This window comes from Eretmochelys imbricata, chromosome 4 (genome assembly GCF_965152235.1).
Source record: "Eretmochelys imbricata isolate rEreImb1 chromosome 4, rEreImb1.hap1, whole genome shotgun sequence".
In the NCBI taxonomy this organism is placed as follows: domain Eukaryota; kingdom Metazoa; phylum Chordata; order Testudines; family Cheloniidae; genus Eretmochelys; species Eretmochelys imbricata.
Window position 1 is genome coordinate 87675651 of NC_135575.1, and position 23565 is coordinate 87699215.

The 23565-nt window shown below is 40.8% G+C and overlaps 1 protein-coding gene across 3 annotated transcripts in view; it reads left to right on the forward strand.

Moving 5' to 3' along the window:
* MTUS1 (microtubule associated scaffold protein 1) overlaps window positions 1-23565 on the forward strand; it is a 147485-nt gene that overhangs the window by 21647 nt on the left and 102273 nt on the right. Inside the window, exons 1-4 of one of the 3 annotated variants that reach the window (XM_077814561.1) lie at window positions 553-746; window positions 2367-2494; window positions 10830-10845; window positions 16821-16846. In XM_077814561.1, coding sequence (XP_077670687.1) covers window positions 553-746; window positions 2367-2494; window positions 10830-10845; window positions 16821-16846 — 364 coding nt within the window. Of the gene's footprint in view, window positions 1-552; window positions 747-2359; window positions 2495-6693; window positions 6799-8290; window positions 8342-10829; window positions 10846-16820; window positions 16847-23565 lie in introns of those variants that run through there. The other 2 variants (XM_077814560.1, XM_077814562.1) reach the window with 2 other exon arrangements.

The following is a 23565-nucleotide window of genomic DNA, read 5'->3' on the forward strand; positions in this document are numbered from 1 at the left end:
GTCTTTGGGGAAGGAAGTTCCTTTTATGCTAAACTACTAAAAAAAAAATCCTGAATTGAAGATGATTCATAGTACATATTTCTTTATCACTGAGTTGTCCTGATTGTTCCTGCTTTTTTTCTTTTCCCCTGAAAATAAAAACCTACCATGAGCTGAAAGGAATACGTATTTTTTTTGTATTAAAATTTGCAACACATTTCTTCTATAATCAGAATGGTTCTGTTGCCCTGACAGCCATGTTGACTTTTGGTGTTCAATTTTTAGTACCATGACTGAAATTCCGAAGGAGGTTGTAAACGCTTTGTGCTCTCTCTCCTAACAAAGAAAGGTTCATCGCTTCATAACAAAGAGATGTATTCCTTTCAGATTAAGCATCCAAACCGATGACTCTTTCTTAGTGTGATTTGCTAGCTGGTTTAATCTGTGTTTGTCCTCTGCCTTGAAGCTTACAATTCTTTCCACTCTAATTCACTAAGAGCAAGCATGAGGAATATGAGAGGGTGAACATGGCTGCAGTCTTTCTGGCTTTAAGCTTGCTTTGATTCTTTTTAAATGACTATACCAGGAGGACTCCGCAGTTGTACAGAAACTGATTTTTCTCCTCATATTTTCATCAATTCTACACTAGCACCACGGACTGATTCAGGAAGCCACTATGATATTACCTTATTGACTTTGCTGGTAGTGGGATCTTACAGCTTTTTTATTATTCCTTTGTTAGCCACGTTTACTGGGAAAAGAAGTAGGTCATTAGCCTTCTTTAAATAAAAGCATGTTTGTTTTTTTGTTAAAGTTGGTAAATGTATCAAATTAAATGATTTAATTTGCTAGTTTCCAAGGACAATGCTTTTCTTAATTTAAATTAATAACTTTACAGAAAATTTTCAAACTAAACCTTGATTTCAATGTTTTTGTGATTGTAATCATGTCTGGATTACATGTGATTAATATTTTCTGTGCAGTGCAATTTTTTGCTGACTTTTTGAACCGTCTTGTAGAGAGAATCAGTACAATTTTACTTTTTTTCTAGAGGCATACAGAGTATTTCTTGTCCTTTGTGATAGTTCATTAGACAATGACATCAGAATAAAATCGTAATTGGTAAAATCTAAAATTCTTGACTATCAGATTACTGGGACATTCGAGTGTCAAGATGGGATACTTCAGTAAACATAGTGTAATGTAAAACCTAGGATAATATTGTTCTGTTTAACATTAAACTGACAAATGATTTAGCTTGATATTTAAGATGATTAGTTGATTTTTTTTCTGTAAAAATAACTTCATGAAATATAACCTTCCTGTTGCTGCCTGCTCAGTCCTTTGTTGTGATTTCTCCTAAAGGGTTAAATTTCCTATGATAGTAACATGCTGCCTTTGAGTCTAATGAGCACTTTGGTTTTATGACTCTCTTCTAAGGAAAGTCTGTGTTTGTGAAATTTTGGCATAACGTAATTGTGTATAATAAAAAAGAAAAGCATAATTTGCATGTGAGTTAATTATTTGCACTATTAAATGTGGTTGAGGATTGAAAAATGAGAATTGCAGCACCCTGACCTTTATTTAGCAATTGTGTAGTGTGCACATGGTAAATTGTATTATGATGTAAATAAAGATTGAGAACACAAGTGTGTAAATCATAAGACTTGCAAGTATGAATTCCAAGTGCTATTTTTTCCTCGTATAGGAGTAATTGCATGCAAAGGAAATGAAGAAAGATGTGGAATTTCAGCAGTAAGATGCTGATCTCAGCAATTCACCTTGAGCCATAGGAATAAAAACCAGTCTGCTTTCACTTTGGCTTGACTTGAATGATGCTGTTCAGTAACTTGGTGGGGCTATTTTACATCTCCTATTACTGTATATAGAACAATTTGGGGGTGTCTCACTGATGGAAGTTTGATATAACAGCAAAATTATTTTTGAGTAATACTTGGATAACTCTGAAATTCTCAGGAGTGTAATCAGACTACTATAACTCGTTAGTCTGAACAATGGGCTCAAATGTCTAAAGTGTATATGCATTTTTGCACATGCCTGACTTGTACTCTGTGAACAAACCAGAGCTGCAAAACTTGGGCTTTGAAATGCATACAATGAGATTAGTCTTGGTGAATATCAGACAAAGCTTTGTGCCAATTTATCCGTGTAGACAATATGGAAATACAGAAGCTTGTACTCAGCTATTTGTGATTATGTTATAAAATGTTGCTAATTAAAGGTATAGGAAATAGGACCATCAGTAACTTACATGTGAGACTTAGTTTTTATAAAACATCTAGCTAAATGTGATAGGCTAATTCTCCAACTCTCTCTCTCTCTCTCTCTCTCTCTCTCTCCATATGATTTTTTGCAATAGCTACAAGTGCCACAATCATCATCAAGAATGGAGAATGGCCTTCAAAAGCTACCTGTCAAAATGGCATTTCTGGATCCATCTCTTTGAAGCCAGTGCCCAGACCTAGAGTGTACTCGTTAAAATCCACTCCAAAAGGTATCTGAATCTTTTTGTACATAATGAAGCTAAAGTAATTCTTTACTAGCTTACATTGTTTTACATTACTGTTTCCCAAAGCAGCGACTTGCCAGTAGTAGTCCAAGAAACACTGGTTGGTAGTTTTGTGGAAAACTGGCTGATGACATGATGGTGTGTTATTTCCAGCTGTTCACGTTGCATTAAGATGGCCAAAAATATATTACTTCTGCTGTAGTTGCTTGTGCTCTAGAATTACCTTAAGACTACTTCCATTTCCAACAGATATTGAAAAGTAGTAACTCTCAGCACCTTCATCAGACTCTAAGAGAAAATGTGATCTGACCTCATACTCAATTATACCAAACAGTTGCCACATATGACTGTAACAAAACCCATACATTCAATATTATTCTGCCTAAAGTTGCTGAAAGTTTGCCATTAAAGTGTGGGGGGTTGTTTTTTTTGCATTAAGCCTAAGTTTGAAGTATTACTGTTTGGTATCTGTTGGAGATGGAGGTGGAAAAGGGCACTTGCCAATGGTTAAGTAAATCAAAATAGAAGGGAGGAGATGGTCTATCTGGGTGGCTGTCTTCACCCGACTTGTTACCTGGTAACAGAGCACAACATTAAAGAGCAGGGGTAAGGCAAGAAATGTGTATAAAAGGAGTTCCCGTCCTCAAGTGGGCAAAGAGAACAAGAGTATGTCTACAAAGCAAAGAGAGACCTGTGTCTGGATCGGGCTCACGGGGCTGTTTGCATTGTTGTGCAGACATCTAGGCTCTGGGATGATATCGCTGCGGGGGGGTCCCAGAGCCTGGGCTCCAGCCTGAGCCTGGAAGTCTACACTGCAATGAAACAGCCCCGCAGTACAAGCCTGAGTCAATGGGTACAGTCCAGATGTGGGATTTTCTTTGCTGTGTGGACATACTCCAAGTATGGCCTCAAGAGACCATAGCCAGTCAATACACTGTTCACATGAACACTTGATGATACAGGGTAGGGGTATATCCCAACTGCTTCCCAAGCTAGACAAATTCAGATTGGAAATAGGCGTAAATGTTTAACAGTGAAAATAAGTCCTTGGAACAATTTACCAAGGGTCATGGTGGATTCTCCATCACTGACCATTTTTAAATGCAGATCTATAAAACATCCAATCTTCCCTAGGAATTTTTTGGGGGAAGTTCTCTGGCCTACGCTATACAGGTCAGACTAGATAATCACAATGATCACTTCTGGCTATGGAATCTATGCATTCCCATCCCTACTCATAAAAATGCTACGTTTAAGACTTGACCGGGATGAAGAATAAGTATGAATGTAAAATAGGGAAGGAAACCTTGACTTTCCATTTTAGAGCTTTTTTTAAAATGCTCCTCCCAAAATTAATTTTAGGTGATTGTAACCCTTCTGCCAGTCAGAGTTGGCAGTAACAAGGGCCGGGTTCGGTATCTAGGGATTCCTTTTCACCAATACAGCACAAAACCAGCTTAAGCCCCCACCCAGTGACCTGGGACAATTGCACACCACCCCCTGGGCGCCTCTAAGAGGCAATACTTCCCCTCTCACAAGCACAGAGTCTGAGTGTAGCAAAAAACTTTTTAACAAAAGGAGGGAAATAATGCAGCATTAATTTGGGGAAACTGCAAACAGGGTTTATAAACAAACCATGAGCAAAAGACCCACCACCCAGTAAGCTGGGCAGTGTCCTTTTCCCCTCAGGTTCTTAAGTCCAGCAACCCAAAAGTCCCTTTAACATGCCTGTCCCTTCTCTGTGCCCCACTCACAGTTGCTGTCCTTCGACAGTGCAGACACAGAGTTAAAAGGTGTATTTGCAGAGTTCAGCTCCCACCCTGGATGTGGGGTGAGGGATGGGGAAGAGAAGGCACCTTACTTGTCCCACTGTTCGGGCACTCACTCACCGCTCCTCTCGGTGGGGCTCTGCTCTGGCACTCTGCCTGCTGCCTGCACCAAGATGTCTTCGGGGCCTTCCCCCTTAACACAGCTCTCAGTGATTTCAACTGTTAGTGGGAGATCCTCACTGCTGGTGCACATTGGGCAGTCTCTTGCATCAGAAACTCTGTCCAAAAGCAAGTCTAATACTTAGACCTAGGTATCTGACTTCAGCTCTGCAGCCTGTAACAATTCTCAATTGAGTCTAAACTAGCTCTGTTATTAAACAGTAGAGTGAGGAACAGTCAAATGATGTCTGGGGCTCTTAGGCAAGGCTCATACCACCAGGTACAAGTACCTGTGCTTGCCCTCTCTCAACTCACTGGGCTTTGGAATCCATGTCCCCTGACTAACAACTTCCATTCAGTTGCGGGTGGGTCCCTCAACTGGGTAATGCCAAGTACAGTTCTGCTGTCCTTGATTCACACAGCAAGGCTAACAATCCTTTATTACTCCTGCCCCAACAACAAGGAGACTGGGGATCCCACACCAGCCAAAAATGACCATTTGGGCAAGCAATCCCATAATGCTGAGCATGTAGGCAGGGTGGGTGTGGCCATGCAAACGAGATCAGCTTCTGAAGTCCTTTTCCACAGCTCACCACTAGATGTCAGGGGAGAGCTCATTCGGACTCTGTTTACATGATAACATTAGAAGAGAGTTTTCAGTGCAAAATCTATTGTCACATATTATGCAGCTTCAGTTTGACCCCGCCCTACTCAACCCACAGAGTAGAGGGAGCTTGAGGAAAGGTAGTCATCGTCTAACCCTTCCAAGGGTGAGGGGACCATGGAGAGAATGCGCAATCATTGAGTGGGGTACGAGTGTCTGAGATACATAGCCTGCCCTTGTCAGATGTTACTGCCCCACCTTCCAGCGGGAGTCCAGAAACTCCTCTACCAGACACTAGCTCCTTCTGCTGCCCTCATTTCTAATGCCTCTTACCGGCTAAGGAGAAATCAGAGTTTTGCTTTTGGCAAGACTGGGTACTTGTGCTATAACCTCTGCTGCTGCGAGTAGTTTATTTTAAACACCATCTCCCAGTTCTTGTTAAACGTTTCATTCTGGGTCCTCTCCATGTATGCAGTGTCTGCGCTGCAGCTGGGAGATCTAATTCCCAGCTCCCTTAGAGACCTACATTCTAACGCTCTTTGAGCTAGGGTGCTAAAAATAGCAGTGTGGCCACAGCGGGCTAGCCATGAGAATACAGCCCCATCAGAGATTGTAAGTATGTATTTGGGGTAACAGCCTGTGGTGCTGCAGCTACACTTCTATTTTAGTGCGCTAGCTCAAGTGGACCTAGAACGTGTGTCTACCAGATCTAGGAATCACACCTTCTAGCTGCAGCATAGACATACCCTTAAGTGACTGTATGTAGGACTTCTCCATCAGCTGACAAGCTTAATAGTGCTGTTTAGAACCATAGAATGCATCTGTCCAGGTGCCGGTTTTTCTTAAATCTTCCTTTGTACAGTATAGCAGCTGAACTGCTGCCACACATGGTCTGAATGGAGTAGCAGCTTCATTCACTGGCCAAAATGAAGTGGAGATGGCAGAAAAGCTTTCTCCGAAATACTTACTGCTAAAATGTTTCTGTCAGGCACATTTTGGGCTAAGAGGTGACTGAACTCAGACATGTCTAAGTCAGGAGTGGTGGTGTTGCACATTTTTGTATTTCAGTGAAAAGTAGGAATTAGAGATAGGGATGGGGAAGTAAGAAGAGAATTTCATGAAAACCACAACAGAAAAAATTGGATTTAAAACACTGAATAACTGAAGCGATTTAACGCTTTGACAGGATGACAAGCTATAAAGTAACTTGTAACTATGAAAGGCAGGGGCCCTGAGGTTGTACTTTGCTGCCTTTTTTTTTTTTTCAACTTCTATATTTTAGATGTAATAAAAGGTAAATTGAATTTTGGAATACATCTGAAAATGCGTTTACTAACCCTCCTTATTAACTTAAAACTATTAAAAGTATCTTATTTTTTCCATTCTCAATTTTCAATAAAGAAAATTGTCTTAAAGTAGTTTTTATTCATTTAAGTCATTGTTCTGCCATTTTAAAAATCTTTCTAAAGGAGACTATAGTTCAGAATCAATTTCCTCTTTAACTGCATGTTAATTGTTAAAAAAAAAAAAAAAAAAAATTCTGGGTTTTAAATGATCAGTAACCTTAAGTTATTTTCTTAAATTGGACAAGTTCTTATCACTGATCTAGTTTTTTAAATTTAAAAACCTAATCTAAGTCTTCGTTTTTTTAGGAACAAAGAACAAGTCTGGTTCACCGAACCAATGTATACCAAAATCAGCTGGACCATTTCTTCCAGCAAGGAAAACCAGTGAGCCAAGAGGCAACCAGCCATTGGGTAAAGTCTTTCTCATTTACACTTTGCAGTTTTCCCTTTCTTAGTGAGAGCTTTGCTGTTCAATTTTTAAATGGTCAAGATTGCCAGTTCTAGCAGAGCTTCAGCCGTAGCTGAAACTTTGAAAGTGGAGATGGATTTCACAAATCTGTTCCCAATACAAAAATCCCTAATTTCCTTTTTTTGTCATCAGAGTGAAATACTAACCTTTCATTTTCTGGAAAAAAGATTAAAGGGCCTGTAATATCACTTGTTTATCTACATTTAAATTTGTATGTATAAAAACAAATGTTTTATAAGCAGGATTGGAATAATGCTTACTTAGAGTATACATACAAGATAAGGCACAAATTTAGCACCTTCTTGGAGTTTTTGTTTAACTTAGAGTCCCTGTCAGAGCTTGCTCCTAAGCTTGGCTATTTCTAGGATAACACTTCTGCCCCTTTACCTCCCTGCCTCAGATACTCAAAACCTTTTTAATGCTGAATTAGAGTTTAGAAGGACATATCTAGTTGGTTGTCTACACATTTAAAAGTACAGATCTGAATCTTCATCAAAGGTTCTAGAATCTGATACCTTGTCATAGGTGTTCACTGACTACTCACAAAGTTCCTATCATGTGGTTAGAGTTAAAACTGAACTGCATCAGACACTGGCTAATGTACAGTAGTTAAGATACAATGCAAATTGTGTTGCCCCCTATTTACTGAAGCATATGCTTGTAAGGTCTCACATGGAGACTTTGATACTTCCTATGCACAGAGAGATGAGTTGAGCCTTTTAATTCTTAATTTTTATCTTTGCAAATTGGACCAAGTAACAGTGTTCTTGAAAACCAATAAACCTACTCTAAAATTCTTTATTTTTAAGTCTCTACCATGCAAGAGTTATCAGTAATAGTTCCACTTAATTGATCTTTGCACTAAAGGTTACTGTCAATTATATGGTCCTTAGGTCATATTAATAAAAGGCAAATTAGCTTTTTTTCCCTGTTAATTTGGAAGGTCACATTCTCTAGTGTGTAACCATTGGTTAACATTTTTCTCCTTTTTGAAAAGGATATGTAAATATTTGCCCACAGATGAAATAGCTGACAATTATTACAGGCAACTTCATTCTTAAAGGCCTCAGAAGTGGCAATACTGTGGACAGAATAAAATAGTACTATCTGGCTTACATGAAGCACAGCACTACCCAGTGCTAACAAATGGGATAGTTAAAGGTCAATCAGCTTAACTAGTGATATCAATTAAAAGTGATTGATTACAGTAAAACAGGAATCTTGTCATGTTTCATTCTCACATATCTTACCAACATATTAATGTCATAGCAAATTTTGGCATTAATATTAATAACTTACTGAATTATGTATGCCACCAAACAAAGAGGGTACATGAAAGGAGTCTGGGAAGATGCTCTTTTACCCATCTACCGGAACTTATTCATAAATCTTAATACAGTTTAGTTACATCCATATCTTCTCTGAACATTATAGGTACTCCTGTACTAAATGGACCCCAAAGACTGTTGTCAGTTTTCAATTCTGGTGAGTTCTCAAATCTCTTTTCTATCCAAATCGTTGTTAATGGATAACAAGGGGAGGTCCCCAAAATTATATATCCTTATATGCCATTCTTTAAGATGCTTTTGGTATAGTATCCTAGTGTTTCATTCTTAAATTAAGTAGCCTCACAAGAAGTTTGTATGATGTAACCAACCATGAAGACTGAAGGTTCAAACATACAATTTTACCTTTTTCCTCTGTGCTTTAGTTCATAGAATCATAGAATCATAGAATATCAGGGTTGGAAGGGACCCCTGAAGGTCATCTAGTCCAACCCCCTGCTCGAAGCAGGACCAATTCCCAGTTAAATCATCCTTCTGTGCTATTAGACCATCCAGCTGCCAAACTGTAGAGTCGATATTAATATTTGTCGTCTTATGCTTCGTAGACAAAATGTTGCTTTGAAAAAACTGCCATACAAGAACATATGGGTAACAAATTTGGATATAGTGACTTTGCAGTTTAGTCATGTGGTAGTAATTTGTCAAAACAAACTTGATGTGGTTTAGGAAAAACAGAAGATTCATGTTGAACAAAAGCTTTTCTTTTTTTTTTTTAATGCCTTGTGCTGACGAATTCTTGACATCTTTTTTTTTTTTTTTTAAAGCAGCAGCCTCAGCATGTGTTACTGCATGCTGTGCTTGAATGGTAGGTTACAATTAACTAGAAATGTTGATATCAACTTTTGTGACCCTGGGAAGAGTGAAGAGGTTAAAAATGTGGCTGATATTCTAAATAATTCTGTACTGAGGCTTCTGTCTTGTATACTAGTTCTTCTCTCTCCTATATTTCATACCAGTCCACAAACCTGGAGCTAGTTCTTACCCAGCCAGTTGAAAAATGGCAGAATAAATCTTGGGTGGACATTCCCTTGTACATAAAGATCTTTCCAACTCACTTGAACAGATTAATGGGGTCTTTGTCGAAAGAGATAAAAGGTCTGTGATAGGAACTTGCCACTGGAGCATTAATATGTCCCTTCACTAGAACTAGAAGCTTGCTGGATGCAACATAGGGTGGAAAAGTGCTACATGTCTCTGGAAGACCCTGCTACCTCCCAAATGAAGATTGGATGTCTTTCTGAAAGATGTGCTCTAGCTAACCAGAAGTTATGGGTCTAATGCAGGAATTACTGTGTGAAATTCTCTTGTTCAGGAGATCAAACTAGATTACAAATCACTTTTGGCCTTAATTTGTGGATCATAAGTTCGCTTTGACTAAAGCAATACAATGATTCCAAGTGTCTGGAATTTGATCTTATATGCAGGAGAAGAGAGAATTATTTTTTACTTGTTGGCTTCCTTTCTTTGAGATCTTCTATTACAAGTTCAGACCCTTGTCATGATGCAGCAGTTTAGCACAATGACTTTGAATAGAGGTTTACTTTGGTTTCTGCAGTCACTTACGTTTTGCTAGTACTACTTTTTAGTTTCAGTGGAGTTCTGTGAGCCCATTTGTCCATCAGTTCAGAGAAGCAGAAAGGGTAATCTCACCAAGATTTAGCTGTTTTGTCACCATTTGTTGGCAATGGACGCCATTAAACCTGTGCATCTGGTCTGGAATAGAGATCTCTGGGGGAAAACGTTGGGAAATGAGTCTCCATTCATTTGCCAACAAGTGAGCCACACTTTGTACACTGAAATACATAATTCATCACATGCCAGTGGAAGTTCATCCTCAAGTTGAAACACTTCATTTCCTGCTCTTTGGAATTATGGACCTTTCACCACTGTAGCACAATTTTTCCATTTTATGCTGACCAGCTTTTCTAATGGATTTTTTTTTTTTGCTTTTTCAGAAGCTGCTTTTTTTGTTTCATTCTTAATGATCCGATTACATAGAGCTGTATCAAAATGAAAAAAATGGTATGAGCAATACTGAGGGGTTTTGTTTTGGATGTTCTGTAGCACAATGCTTTTACGCTTCAAGGAAAAGTGAAGTGATCTTTTTCTTCAGAATAACTGAATGCCCAGCACCAGCTCGTGCCATGCAGAATGAGCCCCAGCTTTTTGGTTTTTTTTGGTTTTGTTTTGAAGTAGCCTGTGGCTCTCAGAGTAAAGCTTTTGTTCTAAAACATTTTAGACTTCCATCCTTGACTTGACTGTGAGGGGTGTCACTCTCATTCATTCAGTGAAGACCAAGTAAGGTTTTTATTAATTGTCTGTATGCTGTATCTATGGCAGGGGTGGGCAAACTTTTAGCCCAAGGGCCACATCTGGGTATAGAAATTGTATGGCGGGCCATGAATGCTCATGAAACTGGGGTTGGGGTGTGGGAGGGGGTGAGGGATCCGGCTAGGAGGTGGGTTCTGGGGTGGGGTTGGGGATGGGGGGTTTGGGGTGCAGGAGGGTGCTCCGGGATGGGACTGAGGGGTTCGGAGGGTGGGAGGGGGATCAGTGCTGGTGGGGGGGGGGGTAAGGGGGTGGGGGCTGGTGGCTCGGACGCAGGCTCCAGGCGGTGTTTACCTCAGGCAGCTCTCAGAAGCAGTGGCATGTTGCCCCTCCAGCTCCTACATGGAGGCGCAGCCCAGTGGCTCTGCTGCGCGCCACCCTGTCTACAGGCACCGCCCCCGCAGCTTCCATTGGCTGCAGTTCTCAGCCAATGGGGGCAGCACTTGGGGCAGAGGCAGCATGCGGAGCACCCTGGCTGCCCCTACATATAGGAGCCAGAGGGGGGCCATGCCGCAGCTTCCAGGAGCCACGTAAAGGGGCCCCTGACCCTGCTCCCTGGCTGGAGCACCGGAGTGGGGCAAGCCCCAAACTCTACTCCCCAGCAGGAGCTCGATGGCTGGATTAAAATGGCTGGTGGGACAGATCCAGTCCAGAGGCCATAGTTTGCCCACCTCTGATCTAGGCGTAAGGACCCTGTAATATGCCTAATCCACAGAAAGTCTCCTACTGCTAATAGGTTGATTTTGATCTTTCTGTAGTAATGAAACTTGTACTTAGGAAAGTTACTGTTGCATTTAACATCACTGGAGGAAAAGACACTTTTAAAATAAGATTTTTATCCTGTGACCATTTGCATATGTAGTTCACCCAGCTTCCACTCTGTTGCAGTAATTGCTCAAATTGGGGGCATTATTTAGATATAAACTAATTGTCATATTCATCAGTAGGGTATTGATATCTGAGTTTCAGGCACTCTACAGATTTGAGAAGACATCACTGTACTGGTTTTACACTTTGTTCATGTTTGGAAGACTTCTTTACAATCATAAGAACGAAAAAATTGTTTTCAAATAAGGATTTGTTTTCTCTGAAATCTAAATCAGTCACAATAAGTTTCAAACAGACTGGATTTTTCCTGAAGGCCAAGTGTTTTACAACACTGTCTTATTGCTACGCCAAAAATAAAATTTACGTTCATTAAAAGAAATTGAGAACTTGAGGTTTAACACCAGTCTCTACTAAGAACACAGCTTGTCAAATCTTTCAACCTGCTGAGCAATTTAAAGAAAGAACATTAGCAATAGAACACATTTGTATAATGTAAATACTTTTAAAATTCTGAACTTGATTTAAAAAAAAAATCCCCCTTCATGTAACGTGAGATGGAAATAGGATGCAGCTAACTGAAATGTGCATTAACGTGGAACATGAGTAGTGGCAAAGTCCACGGCTGGCTTGGATTCAAGTTCCATTTTATTCAAAATTGGAACAATTGGGTTTTGGGCCTTTAGCTAAGAACAGTTTTTTTTCTTGGACTCAGCAAGGACTTAATCTCAGGGATTTATGGGTACAATATTATGAATCTATTAATTTGTGGGGGCTTTTGTGAAGGGCAGAGGGATTTGGCAATGACTAATTGGATTCATATGGTAATCGCTGATATTTTACAGAAACTATAAAACCTATTGCATTGGAGCTTAGCTGTGGGTTAAGGATGTTGCACGTGTTTTGAAGTGTAACTTTTGCCTTGTTATGCTTATTCATCCATTAGCAAAAAAGGTCTTGCTTCTATTTTAAAATGTGAGTTCAGGGGTGTTCTCTGCAGTATGGCGTAATTTTCCATTTAGCTATCTATTTGTAGAATTAACTGATCTTTTAAAGATCATGAGTGAAAACAGCAGTGACCTTGAGGTGTCCACTCAGTCCACACTGACTGGTAGACCACAATTGAAATGCTGGATTGGTGAAGGATATGTATAAGGAGGTATAGTATTTTAAGCCAAAACACTGTCTCCTGTGAAAGTGCAGTTAAGGCACTAGTCCAGTGCTATTTTTGTGTATGTGGTGTAGCTACTGATTTGAGCAATCATTTTAGAAATCCTAGATACAACTTGAAAACCTAATGTTAGTTCACGGTAGCAATTCTGCAGATAGGTAGACTGCTATTATGCCGATTGATTGAAGCTGAAATTCTGAACAGAAAGTGCTGGCATGTAGATTTACACACCACTTCCTAAACCAGCATTTCTCAAATGCCACCGGGGCCTCCTGTGGCCACCAGGGGCTTTTCTTATGGCCACAGCTGCCTGGGCTGTGATGGGGGGCGGGGAAGCCTTCAGTAGTGGTTGGGCCCTGCCCTGCCTCTGGAGAGACACAAGCTGGAGGAGCAGGCAGCCAGTGAGTTCCTCACCTTCCCGGGGTCGGGATTCAGCCCTTGGGTGGTGGGTGGCAGGCTCCAGCATAGGGCGTCAGGCTCCATTCCCAACAATATTGAGGTTACTCCCAGTCCCAAAGAACCAGTCACTTTCCACAGGTCTTTTGCACCTCTGATCACACACCAAAGACCAGGCTTGTAGCCAATCCTACAATTAACTAACTAAAGATTTATTAAGAAAAGGAAATGAGATTTACAATGTTAAAGGAGGTAAATATACACTCTCAAATGAGTTAGTCTTAGGGTCCAGAAAGTAGTAGAAGCTGTTGTGATGTGCAAGCTCTATAAATCCTTTAGGATTAACCCAGGCTAAGCATCTTGGGGATCCTTTCCTTTTGCTTGGAATTTGGAGAGGGCAATAATTCTAAGCAACATAATAATAATTTCTTCTTGACTGGGATTTTTATTCCTTTCCCCCAGAGTTCAAGCTGTGATGGGATGAGTATTTGTCCCCTCTTCCTGGGTGTGGGGGGAAAAAATAAACAGTCTTTTGTCTGATGATTTTCCACATTGGCTTGTCTGGTGTCTGTAGGCCTTTTATGGGGCAGGAGATGACACCTCTTGTGGTAAACTAGTATTTCACACTTCGTAATACTTCTCTCCTCACTGTGGGGATTTCTAGTTCCATAGTAAACACTTTCATAGTTAGAGCAAACAGTTAACTATTACCTTGTAACATGGGATACAGATCTAATAAGTGAGATTAATGCATGCAGCAACTCACATGCATTTCATAAAGTCCAAACACTAAACACATCTCTATGAATCTAATACCAATTTTAACAAGACTAGCGTACAGGTGAGCCAGATTGGTTTCTAGCTATGCATTTGTCAGTATTCAGTGAGGCCTAGGGGCCTTGGCATGAACTGGCACAAAGTCTGCCAGCATCATAAATACCAAATCAGCATGGCACATGTTGATTGGATAATAGTAGCTGAGAGATCTCAAAATTTAATTGTAAATGGAGATTCATTACATAGGTGCTGGCTTGAAGTGGTTTCCATTATATAGAGGGTATACAGTTTGCTCAATGGCTCTCATCACAGCCACTATCAAAATTGTTCCAGCATCCCTGAATCATTGAGTGTTGTTTCAAGTGGAATCCCAAAGGGATTGGTTCTTGGCCCTGTGCTGGGTAATACTTATCACGGACCTACAAGAAAAGAAAATAATTAATTTCTAATAGTTTGCAGATTGGGCGAGTGGTAAATAACAGGGACAGGTCCCTGGGGCAAAGCAATCTGGATTGTTTGGTGAGTTGGATACAAGAAAACTGAGTTTCAGTAAACCCAAATGTAAGCATGTAGGAACAAAGAATACAGAACATACTTGCAGGATGGGGGACTCTTGGGAAGCAGCAACTGTGGGGAAAAATTGGGGGGGTCATGGCTGAACATGAGCTTCCAGTGTGATACTATGGCCAAAAAGGTTAATGTGATTCATGGGTGTATAAAAAGGGAATCTCGAGTAGGAGTGGAGAGATTACATGACCTTTGTATTTGGCACTAGTGTAACTGTTACTGGGATATGGTGTCCAGTTCTGGTGTCAACAATTCAAGAATGCTGATAAATTGGTGACAGTACAGAGAAGACCAATGAAAATTATTAAGATTGGAAAATATGGCATAGCTGCTACTCTGAAACCAGTGATATTCAAGGTGCTAAAAAAGACAGTTAAGGGGTGACTTGATTGGTCTACAAGTACCCTCATGGGAACAGAAATTTGAGAATAGGGGGCTCTTCCAGTCTAGCAGACAATGGTATAACAAGATCAGTGGCTGAAATAAGACAAATTCAGACTCAGAATAAGACTGGTTTTAAAAAACAAAAAAAAAAAAACAAAGTGAGGGTAAATAATCATTGGAACAACTTACCAAGAACTGTGGAAGATTCTCCATTCTTGGGACTTTTAGATCAAGATTGGATGTTTTTCTAAAACGTGTGCTCTAGTTCAAACTGGAACTGATTCAGGGAACTTTTATGGCCTGTGTTATACAGATGATCACTGTTTTCCCTTCTGGCCTTATCTTATGAATTGAGATGGGGAAATAATGGATTATTTCAATTCACTGGCAATTCTGAAAATTGAATGATTTTGGTTTGGGTCAGCAAACTGAAAAACTAGTTATTCACACGCATCTGCTGTGTGGTACAGCTTGTGTTGTGAGGTGCAGAAAAGCCTGGTGACCCAGGAACTCCTGGAAAGACTTCAGCTACTTTAGTCCTAGAGGTTGCAGTATATCTGATTAACAGCAAGGGTCATCTGACCCTGCAGCAGACCATACACAGCAGTGGGCAAAAGGAGCAGAGAATACAGGCTGTATGAGGCTATTCAGTTCAGCCAACCCAGAGTCCGAATATGTGTCTGTGCACTCTCCTTCATACTTCTGCTCCTGCCTTTCCAGACCCAGCTTCAATTAAAGACTACTTCAAAACTGGATTGATGGGTGCTGATTAGCAGGGGGAAGAGCTTGTGCCTAGGACCATCAGATGGGAGGGGACTGGCTCTAAGTAGAAAAAGGTAAAGAGTGTGTGTGTGTGTATGAATGCAGCAGGGAATTAAGTCAATTTGTGAATGAGGTTGTGGGTTAAACTGTGTATGTGAAGGGAGATGGTAGCGTAAGAGGGAGGAGGAGAAGGGACTCATAGAGCAATAGTAAAGTGGTCATGCCATCCTGCCCTTGAGTGTAGTGTCCCAATTTTTTATTCTGAAAGAGTACCCCTTTTTCTTCCCACTTCTCCACCAAAAATACTTGTGTGACCATCTTGCCCCAACCAGTGAACAGTTTGAAAAAGAGGCTCAATCTGCGAGGAAGGGTATGGTAGAATACACAATGCTACCTGCAGCTTAGCTCCTCCACTTATTTTGGGTATCAGTCACCACTAGGGAAAGACCTACTTGTCAATGGTAAATAGATTCTTTGTTTGAGAGAGGGAAAGCTAAGAATTTCTGCAGAATTTTAAGCTTGTGTATTAAAACAAATATATTTTCTGCCTTATGGATGTAATTTTCCAAATGTAAAGTGATGCAGTGATGTATTTCTGACCATGCAAATAGCTACAGTGTCTCAGATACAGCTTAGCTTTCAAGTAATAGTATAAAATTGATACTATTTAGAATTGTGGGTAGCAGTGAAATGGATAAGAAAAAATTAACCTCATTTTTCTTGTGCTTAGAATAGCAGTGAGCTGTTATTTTCCATGTGCAGTTATATGGTTCTTCCTCAAACTGCATTGTTTTCTAAATTTCTGTGGGATTTCTTTGGAAGAAAGGGAGCTGTGTATACTGCAACAGGCAGAAGCACTAATATTAGGAGCTTTAAAACATGAAGCTTGCACAATTCAGCTAGAGAAATCTCAAAAGAATTAAGACAGAGCTCCTGTTATTGCTAGGGAATTAAGGCTGTCATAGTTACCAAGTTTCAGAGTAGCAGCTGTGTTAGTCTGTATCCGCAAAAAGAAAAGGAGGACTTGTGGCACCTAAGAGACGAACAAATTTATTTGAGCATAAGCTTTCATGAGCTACAAATAAATAAATAAATTTTTTTTGTTCGTTTCTAAGGTGCCACAAGTCCTCCTTTTCTTATAGTTACCAAGCTAACTGCACCTCGGACTCCTGGTCTCTCCAAGTGCATCTTGTCTCCAATCTCAGACTTCTCGCTTCTATTGGGATGGAATAGTATGACTCTCGCACTCAAACCATACCCAGGATTGGAGTTCCCTGGGTATCCGCCATAATTTACTTCAGCAGGTCTGACTGGTATCCAGACCATGCAGTTCTGTTCTCTCCAGGGTAATAACCATGGTAATCAGCAACCGAACAGCCTCTTTAAATCCAAGTGTTAAGAACAGAAGCCTCTTTGTGAAAGCTTTAAATACTGGTGAAAGCAAATTTTAAAACCTACTGTATGAAAGTGTAGCTTTCCAGGTGTGTAACCATCTTCTGCATGGGGACTCTGGTACAACTAGCTCCCTATAAACTTGACTCCCTGTCAGTGCTCACTGGCAACTCCCTGGACAACTTCTGGCAATGCACTCATCTTTGCAGGAATTGAGCCACTTTTGAATTGTTTATATCCCTTTTATCTGGTAACCCAGCTCTGGAAAAATGTTTGCAACTGGTTAGAGTTAGGCTCCTTCACGCTATCTGTTTCGTATTGCCTTTTAAGTGTGTGTTTGCGTGTTTTTATCTGAAGCCTGTGTATCGCTTTTGTGCACAGACCCCACAGAATTATAGGTGTATAGATCAATATAGTTGGACAGGAAATTCTAATAAACCAATATACAGTAACTTGCCTTCACTGATCTGGTCACCTACGCTTTTTATAACATTGTATAACATCTAAGTATTCATAACTTTCCATATCAGCTCTTAATGGAAGTTGCATCAATATAGTTAAACCAGTGCCACTTTGTGCATGGATTCTCAAACAGATTTAAACGTGGTTTAGTATTTCACTTGTCCAGAGAAATTTATTTAATTTTTAAATTGATGTAATATATCCACACAAGGGTTTGCAGTTGTTTTAACTGCAGTGGCAAGAGAGAGCGTAGACCAGCCCTTGGTGACACCAAAACGGTAGGTATTGTTTCCCTCCAGTAATTAACTTCAGGGGGTCAACACAGTTGAGAGAGGTCACCACTCTTGAATTGCACATGTGGACTCAGGTGGAAAACTATTGATGATGTCTTTAATACTTCCCTACCTCACAGGGTGTTGAAGGTAACTTTGTTCATAAAGCACATTGAAATCTATGGATGGAAGATAAACCCATTTATCACTTGAGACTTTATCTTGAATATTCAGTTTCAGAAGACTTGATGACAAATCACAGCTTACAGAAGCCTTATTTGCTTTGACATCAGCTAGATATCGCCAGCTAGGTTTACATAACGCTAATAACTTGTTTGCAAGTTAAGTGTAAGCGATGGCTTTTTAGTGAACCTGTGCTCTTTCCTTTCCCAAGAGTGTGTGTGTGGTTTGTTTTTGTTTTGTTTTGTTTTTTTTTTAAAGTGGAACGCAGTTGAGAAAAAATTTGCCTGGCTCAACTACAGTTGTGGTGGTGTTGGTAGGGCCTAGCCCTGTTAGTCTATAATGACTCTACCGAGGAAAAACAGAAGCAAGACTTGCTGGTATCTCTGCTGTCCACCTCAAGTCAGCAGCCCTGTTCCATTTTAAAGACTTCTTTCTTCTTACATACTTTCTTTGCACCTCTTTAGTCTGCAGAAGAGAAGAATGAGGGGGGATTTGATAGCTGCTTTCAACTACCTGAAAGGGGGTTCCAAAGAGGATGGCTCTAGACTGTTCTCAATGGTAGCAGATGACAGAACGAGGAGTAATGGTCTCAAGTTTCAGTGGGGGAGGTTTAGATTGGATATTAGGAAAAACTTTTTCACTATAAGAAAAGGAGTACTTGTGGCACCTTAGAGACTAACCAATTTATTTGAGCATGAGCTTTCGTGAGCTACAGCTCACTTCATCGGACCGAAAGCTCATGCTCAAATAAATTGGTTAGTCTCTAAGGTGCCACAAGTACTCCTTTTCTTTTTGCGAATACAGACTAACATGGCTGTTACTCTGAAACTTTTTCACTATGAGGGTGGTGAAACACTGGAATGCGTTACCTAGGGAGGTGGTAGAATCTCCTTCCTTAGAGGTTTTTAAGGTCAGGCTTGACAAAGCCCTGGCTGGGATGATTTAACTGGGAATTGGTCCTGCTTCGAGCAGGGGGTTGGACTAGATGACCTTCTGGGGTCCCTTCCAACCCTGATATTCTATGATTCTTTTCTGTGTTTTGGTTTCATCCCCTTTGCTTTTACCCTCTGCTGTCCCGTACTTTTTTCCCATCATGTGTCCTGCTATATTTTGCTCCCAGTCCTTCACTGGATAGCAGAGGGCTGCTCAGTAATCCTCATGGCTACCCTTGGATGCAGACTGTGCATGTTCTTGTCACAAAATCCCATCTGTGTTCCTTGCAAGTGGGAGGTGACCAGTGTAAATCTAGTATTCAGCAGCATGCATTTTTAGAATTCATGTTCATATAAAAATGTGCTGTTGCAAAAGGAAACTGACTATCAGGGTCCAAAACACCCCAAAAGGAGAACAGGGGTGTTGAACCCCTAAAGAATAAGCAGTTGAATCAACTGATTGTACAATATTGTTGTATTATAACTACAATAAGAAAAGGAGTACTTGTGGCACCTTAGAGACTAACCAATTTATTTGAGCATGAGCTTTCGTGAGCTACAGCTCACTTCATCAGATGCATACCGTGGAAACTGCAGCAGACTTTATATATACACAGAGAATATGAAACAATACCTCCTCCCACCCCACTGTCCTGCTGGTAATAGCTTATCTAAAGTAATCTTCAGGTTAGGCCATTTCCAGCACAAATCCAGGTTTTCTCACCCTCCACCCCCCCACACAAATTCACTCTCCTGCTGGTGATAGCCCATCCAAAGTGACAACTCTTTACACAATGTGCATGATAATCAAGTTAGGCCATTTCCTGCACAAATCCAGGTTCTCTCACTCCCTCACCCCCCTCCAAAAACCCACCCCCATACACACACAAACTCACTCTCCTGCTGGTAATAGCTCATCCAAACTGACCACTCTCCAAGTTTAAATCCAAGTTAAACCAGAACATCTGGGGGGAGGGGGGTAGGAAAAAACAAGAGGAAATAGCCTACCTTGCATAATGACTTAGCCACTCCCAGTCTCTATTTAAGCCTAAATTAATAGTATCCAATTCGCAAATGAATTCCAATTCAGCAGTTTCTCGCTGGAGTCTGGATTTGAAGTTTTTTTGTTTTAAGATAGCGACCTTCATGTCTGTGATTGCGTGACCAGAGAGATTGAAGTGTTCTCCGACTGGTTTATGAATGTTATAATTCTTGACATCTGATTTGTGTCCATTTATTCTTTTACGTAGAGGCTGTCCAGTTTGACCAATGTACATGGCAGAGGGGCATTGCTGGCACATGATGGCATAGATCACATTGGTGGATGTGCAGGCCATCCACAGCCTCAGAAACAACTCTGACATCATAATCAAAAAGGCTGACAAAGGAGGTGCTGTTGTCATCATGAATAGGTCGGAATATGAACAAGAGGCTGCTCGGCAGCTCTCCAACACGAGTTTCTACAAGCCATTACCCTATGATCCCACTGAGAGTTACCAAAAGCAACTACAGCATTTGCTCAAGAAACTTCCTGAAAAAGCACAAGATCAAATCCGCACAGACACACCCCTGGAACTCCGACCTGGGATATTCTATCTACTACCCAAGATCCATAAACCTGGAACTCCTGGGCGCCCCATCGTTTCAGCTATTGGCACCCTGACAGCAGGATTGTCTGGCTATGTAGACTCCCTCCTCAGGCCCTACGCTACCAGCACTCCAAGCTACCTTCGAGACACCACTGACTTCCTGAGGAAACTTCAATCCATCGGTGATCTTCCTGATAACACCATCCTGGCCACTATGGATGTAGAAGCCCTCTACACCAACATTCCACACAAAGATGGACTACAAGCCGTCAGGAACACTATCCCCGATAATGTCACGGCTAAGCTGGTGGCTGAACTTTGTGACTTTGTCCTTACCCATAACTATTTCACATTTGGGGACAATGTATACCTTCAGATCAGCGGCACTGCTATGGGTACCCGCATGGCCCCACAGTATGCCAACATTTTTATGGCTGATTTAGAACAACGCTTCCTCAGCTCTCGTCCCCTAAAGCCCCTACTCTACTTGCGCTATATTGATGACATCTTCATCATCTGGACCCATGGAAAAGAAGCCCTTGAGGAATTCCACCATGATTTCAACAATTTCCATCCCACCACCAACCTCAGCCTGGTCCAGTCCACACAAGAGATCCACTTCCTGGACACTACAGTGCTAATAAACAATGGTCACATAAACACCACCCTATACCGGAAACCTACTGACCGCTATTCCTACCTGCATGCCTCCAGCTTTCACCCTGACCACACCACACGATCCATCGTCTACAGCCAAGCTCTGCGATACAACCGCATTTGCTCCAACCCCTCAGACAGAGACAAACACCTAAAAGATCTCTGTCAAGCTTTCTTACAACTACAATACCCACCTGCGGAAGTAAAGAAACAGATTAATAGAGCCAGAAGAGTTCCCAGAAGTTACCTACTACAGGACAGGCCTAACAAAGAAAATAACAGAACGCCACTAGCCGTCACCTTCAGCCCCCAACTAAAACCCCTCCAACGCATTATTAAGGATCTACAACCTATCCTAAAGGATGACCCAACACTCTCACAAATCTTGGGAGACAGGCCAGTCCTTGCCTACAGACAGCCCCGCAACCTGAAGCAAATACTCACCAACAACCACATACCACACAACAGAACCACTAACCCAGGAACTTATCCTTGCAACAAAGCCCGTTGCCAATTGTGCCCACATATCTATTCAGGGGACACCATCACAGGGCCTAATAACATCAGCCACACTATCAGAGGCTCGTTCACCTGCACATCCACCAATGTGATTTATGCCATCATGTGCCAGCAATGCCCCTCTGCCATGTACATTGATCAAACTGGACAGTCTCTACGTAAAAGAATAAATGGACACAAATCAGATGTCAAGAATTATAACATTCATAAACCAGTCGGAGAACACTTCAATCTCTCTGGTCACGCAATCACAGACATGAAGGTCGCTATCTTAAAACAAAAAAACTTCAAATCCAGACTCCAGCGAGAAACTGCTGAATTGGAACTCATTTGCAAATTGGATACTATTAATTTAGGCTTAAATAGAGACTGGGAGTGGCTAAGTCATTATGCAAGGTAGCCTATTTCCTCTTGTTTTTTCCTACCCCCCTCCCCCCAGATGTTCTGGTTTAACTTGGATTTAAACTTGGAGAGTGGTCAGTTTGGATGAGCTATTACCAGCAGGAGAGTGAGTTTGTGTGTGTATGGGGGTGGGTTTTTGGAGGGGGGTGAGGGAGTGAGAGAACCTGGATTTGTGCAGGAAATGGCCTAACTTCATTATCATGCACATTGTGTAAAGAGTTGTCACTTTGGATGGGCTATCACCAGCAGGAGAGTGAATTTGTGTGGGGGGGTGGAGGGTGAGAAAACCTGGATTTGTGCTGGAAATGGCCTAACCTGAAGATTACTTTAGATAAGCTATTACCAGCAGGACAGTGGGGTGGGAGGAGGTATTGTTTCATATTCTCTGTGTATATATAAAGTCTGCTGCAGTTTCCACGGTATGCATCTGATGAAGTGAGCTGTAGCTCACGAAAGCTCATGCTCAAATAAATTGGTTAGTCTCTAAGGTGCCACAAGTACTCCTTTTCTTTTTGCGAATACAGACTAACACGGCTGTTACTCTGAAACCAATAACTACAATGTTACTGTACTATAGAAGTGTATTGAGCCATGTCTTTTTGTAAAATCCGGTGACATGCTGATTAATATAATTGTGAAATGTATGGATTAACACTCTATATGAGGAATTATGGATACTTACTGATATTATGCTTTTAAAGTTGGTGGTCAAACAAGAGAAACCAGTTTTCTCCCAGACAGCTACCATCTCACCTATCTCCCTGTCTCTAACATAAATTAAGCAATCGAAGCCCTATTTACATAGGAGTCAATAGGGGGATTGGAAATCAACAGGAAGAGAACAGCAACGAGTCATGCTGACTCTGGGGACAAAACAGTGAGTTTGGGGAAATACAAGCAAAAAAGCTATTTTGGCATCCATCTCTTAAGGGACAAAGAGGCCATTACTCTTGGGATCTGTGAAAGGTGTATCCTTCAGCCATGTGGGCTGAGGATGCTGAAAACTGATTGTGAGAAATTGCCTGAGACCAGTCGTCTAATCTGTTAAACTTTAGACACAAAACAAAAATAAAACATGCTTTTCTTGTTTCTATTATCCTGGCTTCCTAGTAAATCCTGTTGGACTTCAGTTCTCTGCTTTTCTAGCTTTCAACTCCAGATTTTAAAAAAAAACAGTTTTTTGTTTGTTTGGCTGTGTTACAGGCCTAGAAATCTAGGACGGCATTTCTTTCTAGTTAAAGGTAGAATGATTTAATAGCTTGCACCATAAAGGAGTGGGGAAAAATATAAACCTTTTGGGTCATTTAAGTATATACTGAGCCAGCATGTTGCGCAGGGATTTGCATAATGGTGGTTTACAGTAGTGTTTGAATCAATCAGTTATCAGATTACAGCTGAATCTAGACATACTGGTTCCTTGTTGAAGTCCAGGGAATGTCATAATACTAAATTAAGATTAGTACTTCCTTGATCTTATCCCAGTACACTGAAATGTGCAGGGCCACAAAACTGAATGGTACTTATGAGCCTTCTAAATATGAAACTTTGTACAGAATAGCATTATTTTCTGTGGACTTGTAAGGACTTAAATATGGATGTAGTGGTATGTTCAATATATGTTAAAAGAAGCTTTCTGTTAGAAAACATTAAACATAATTAAAGTAAGTTGTTGGGATAAATTCAAGTCAATTAGAAAATTGTCAGAATGGAATCAGAATTAGATGAATGAAACAAATCTTGATTGA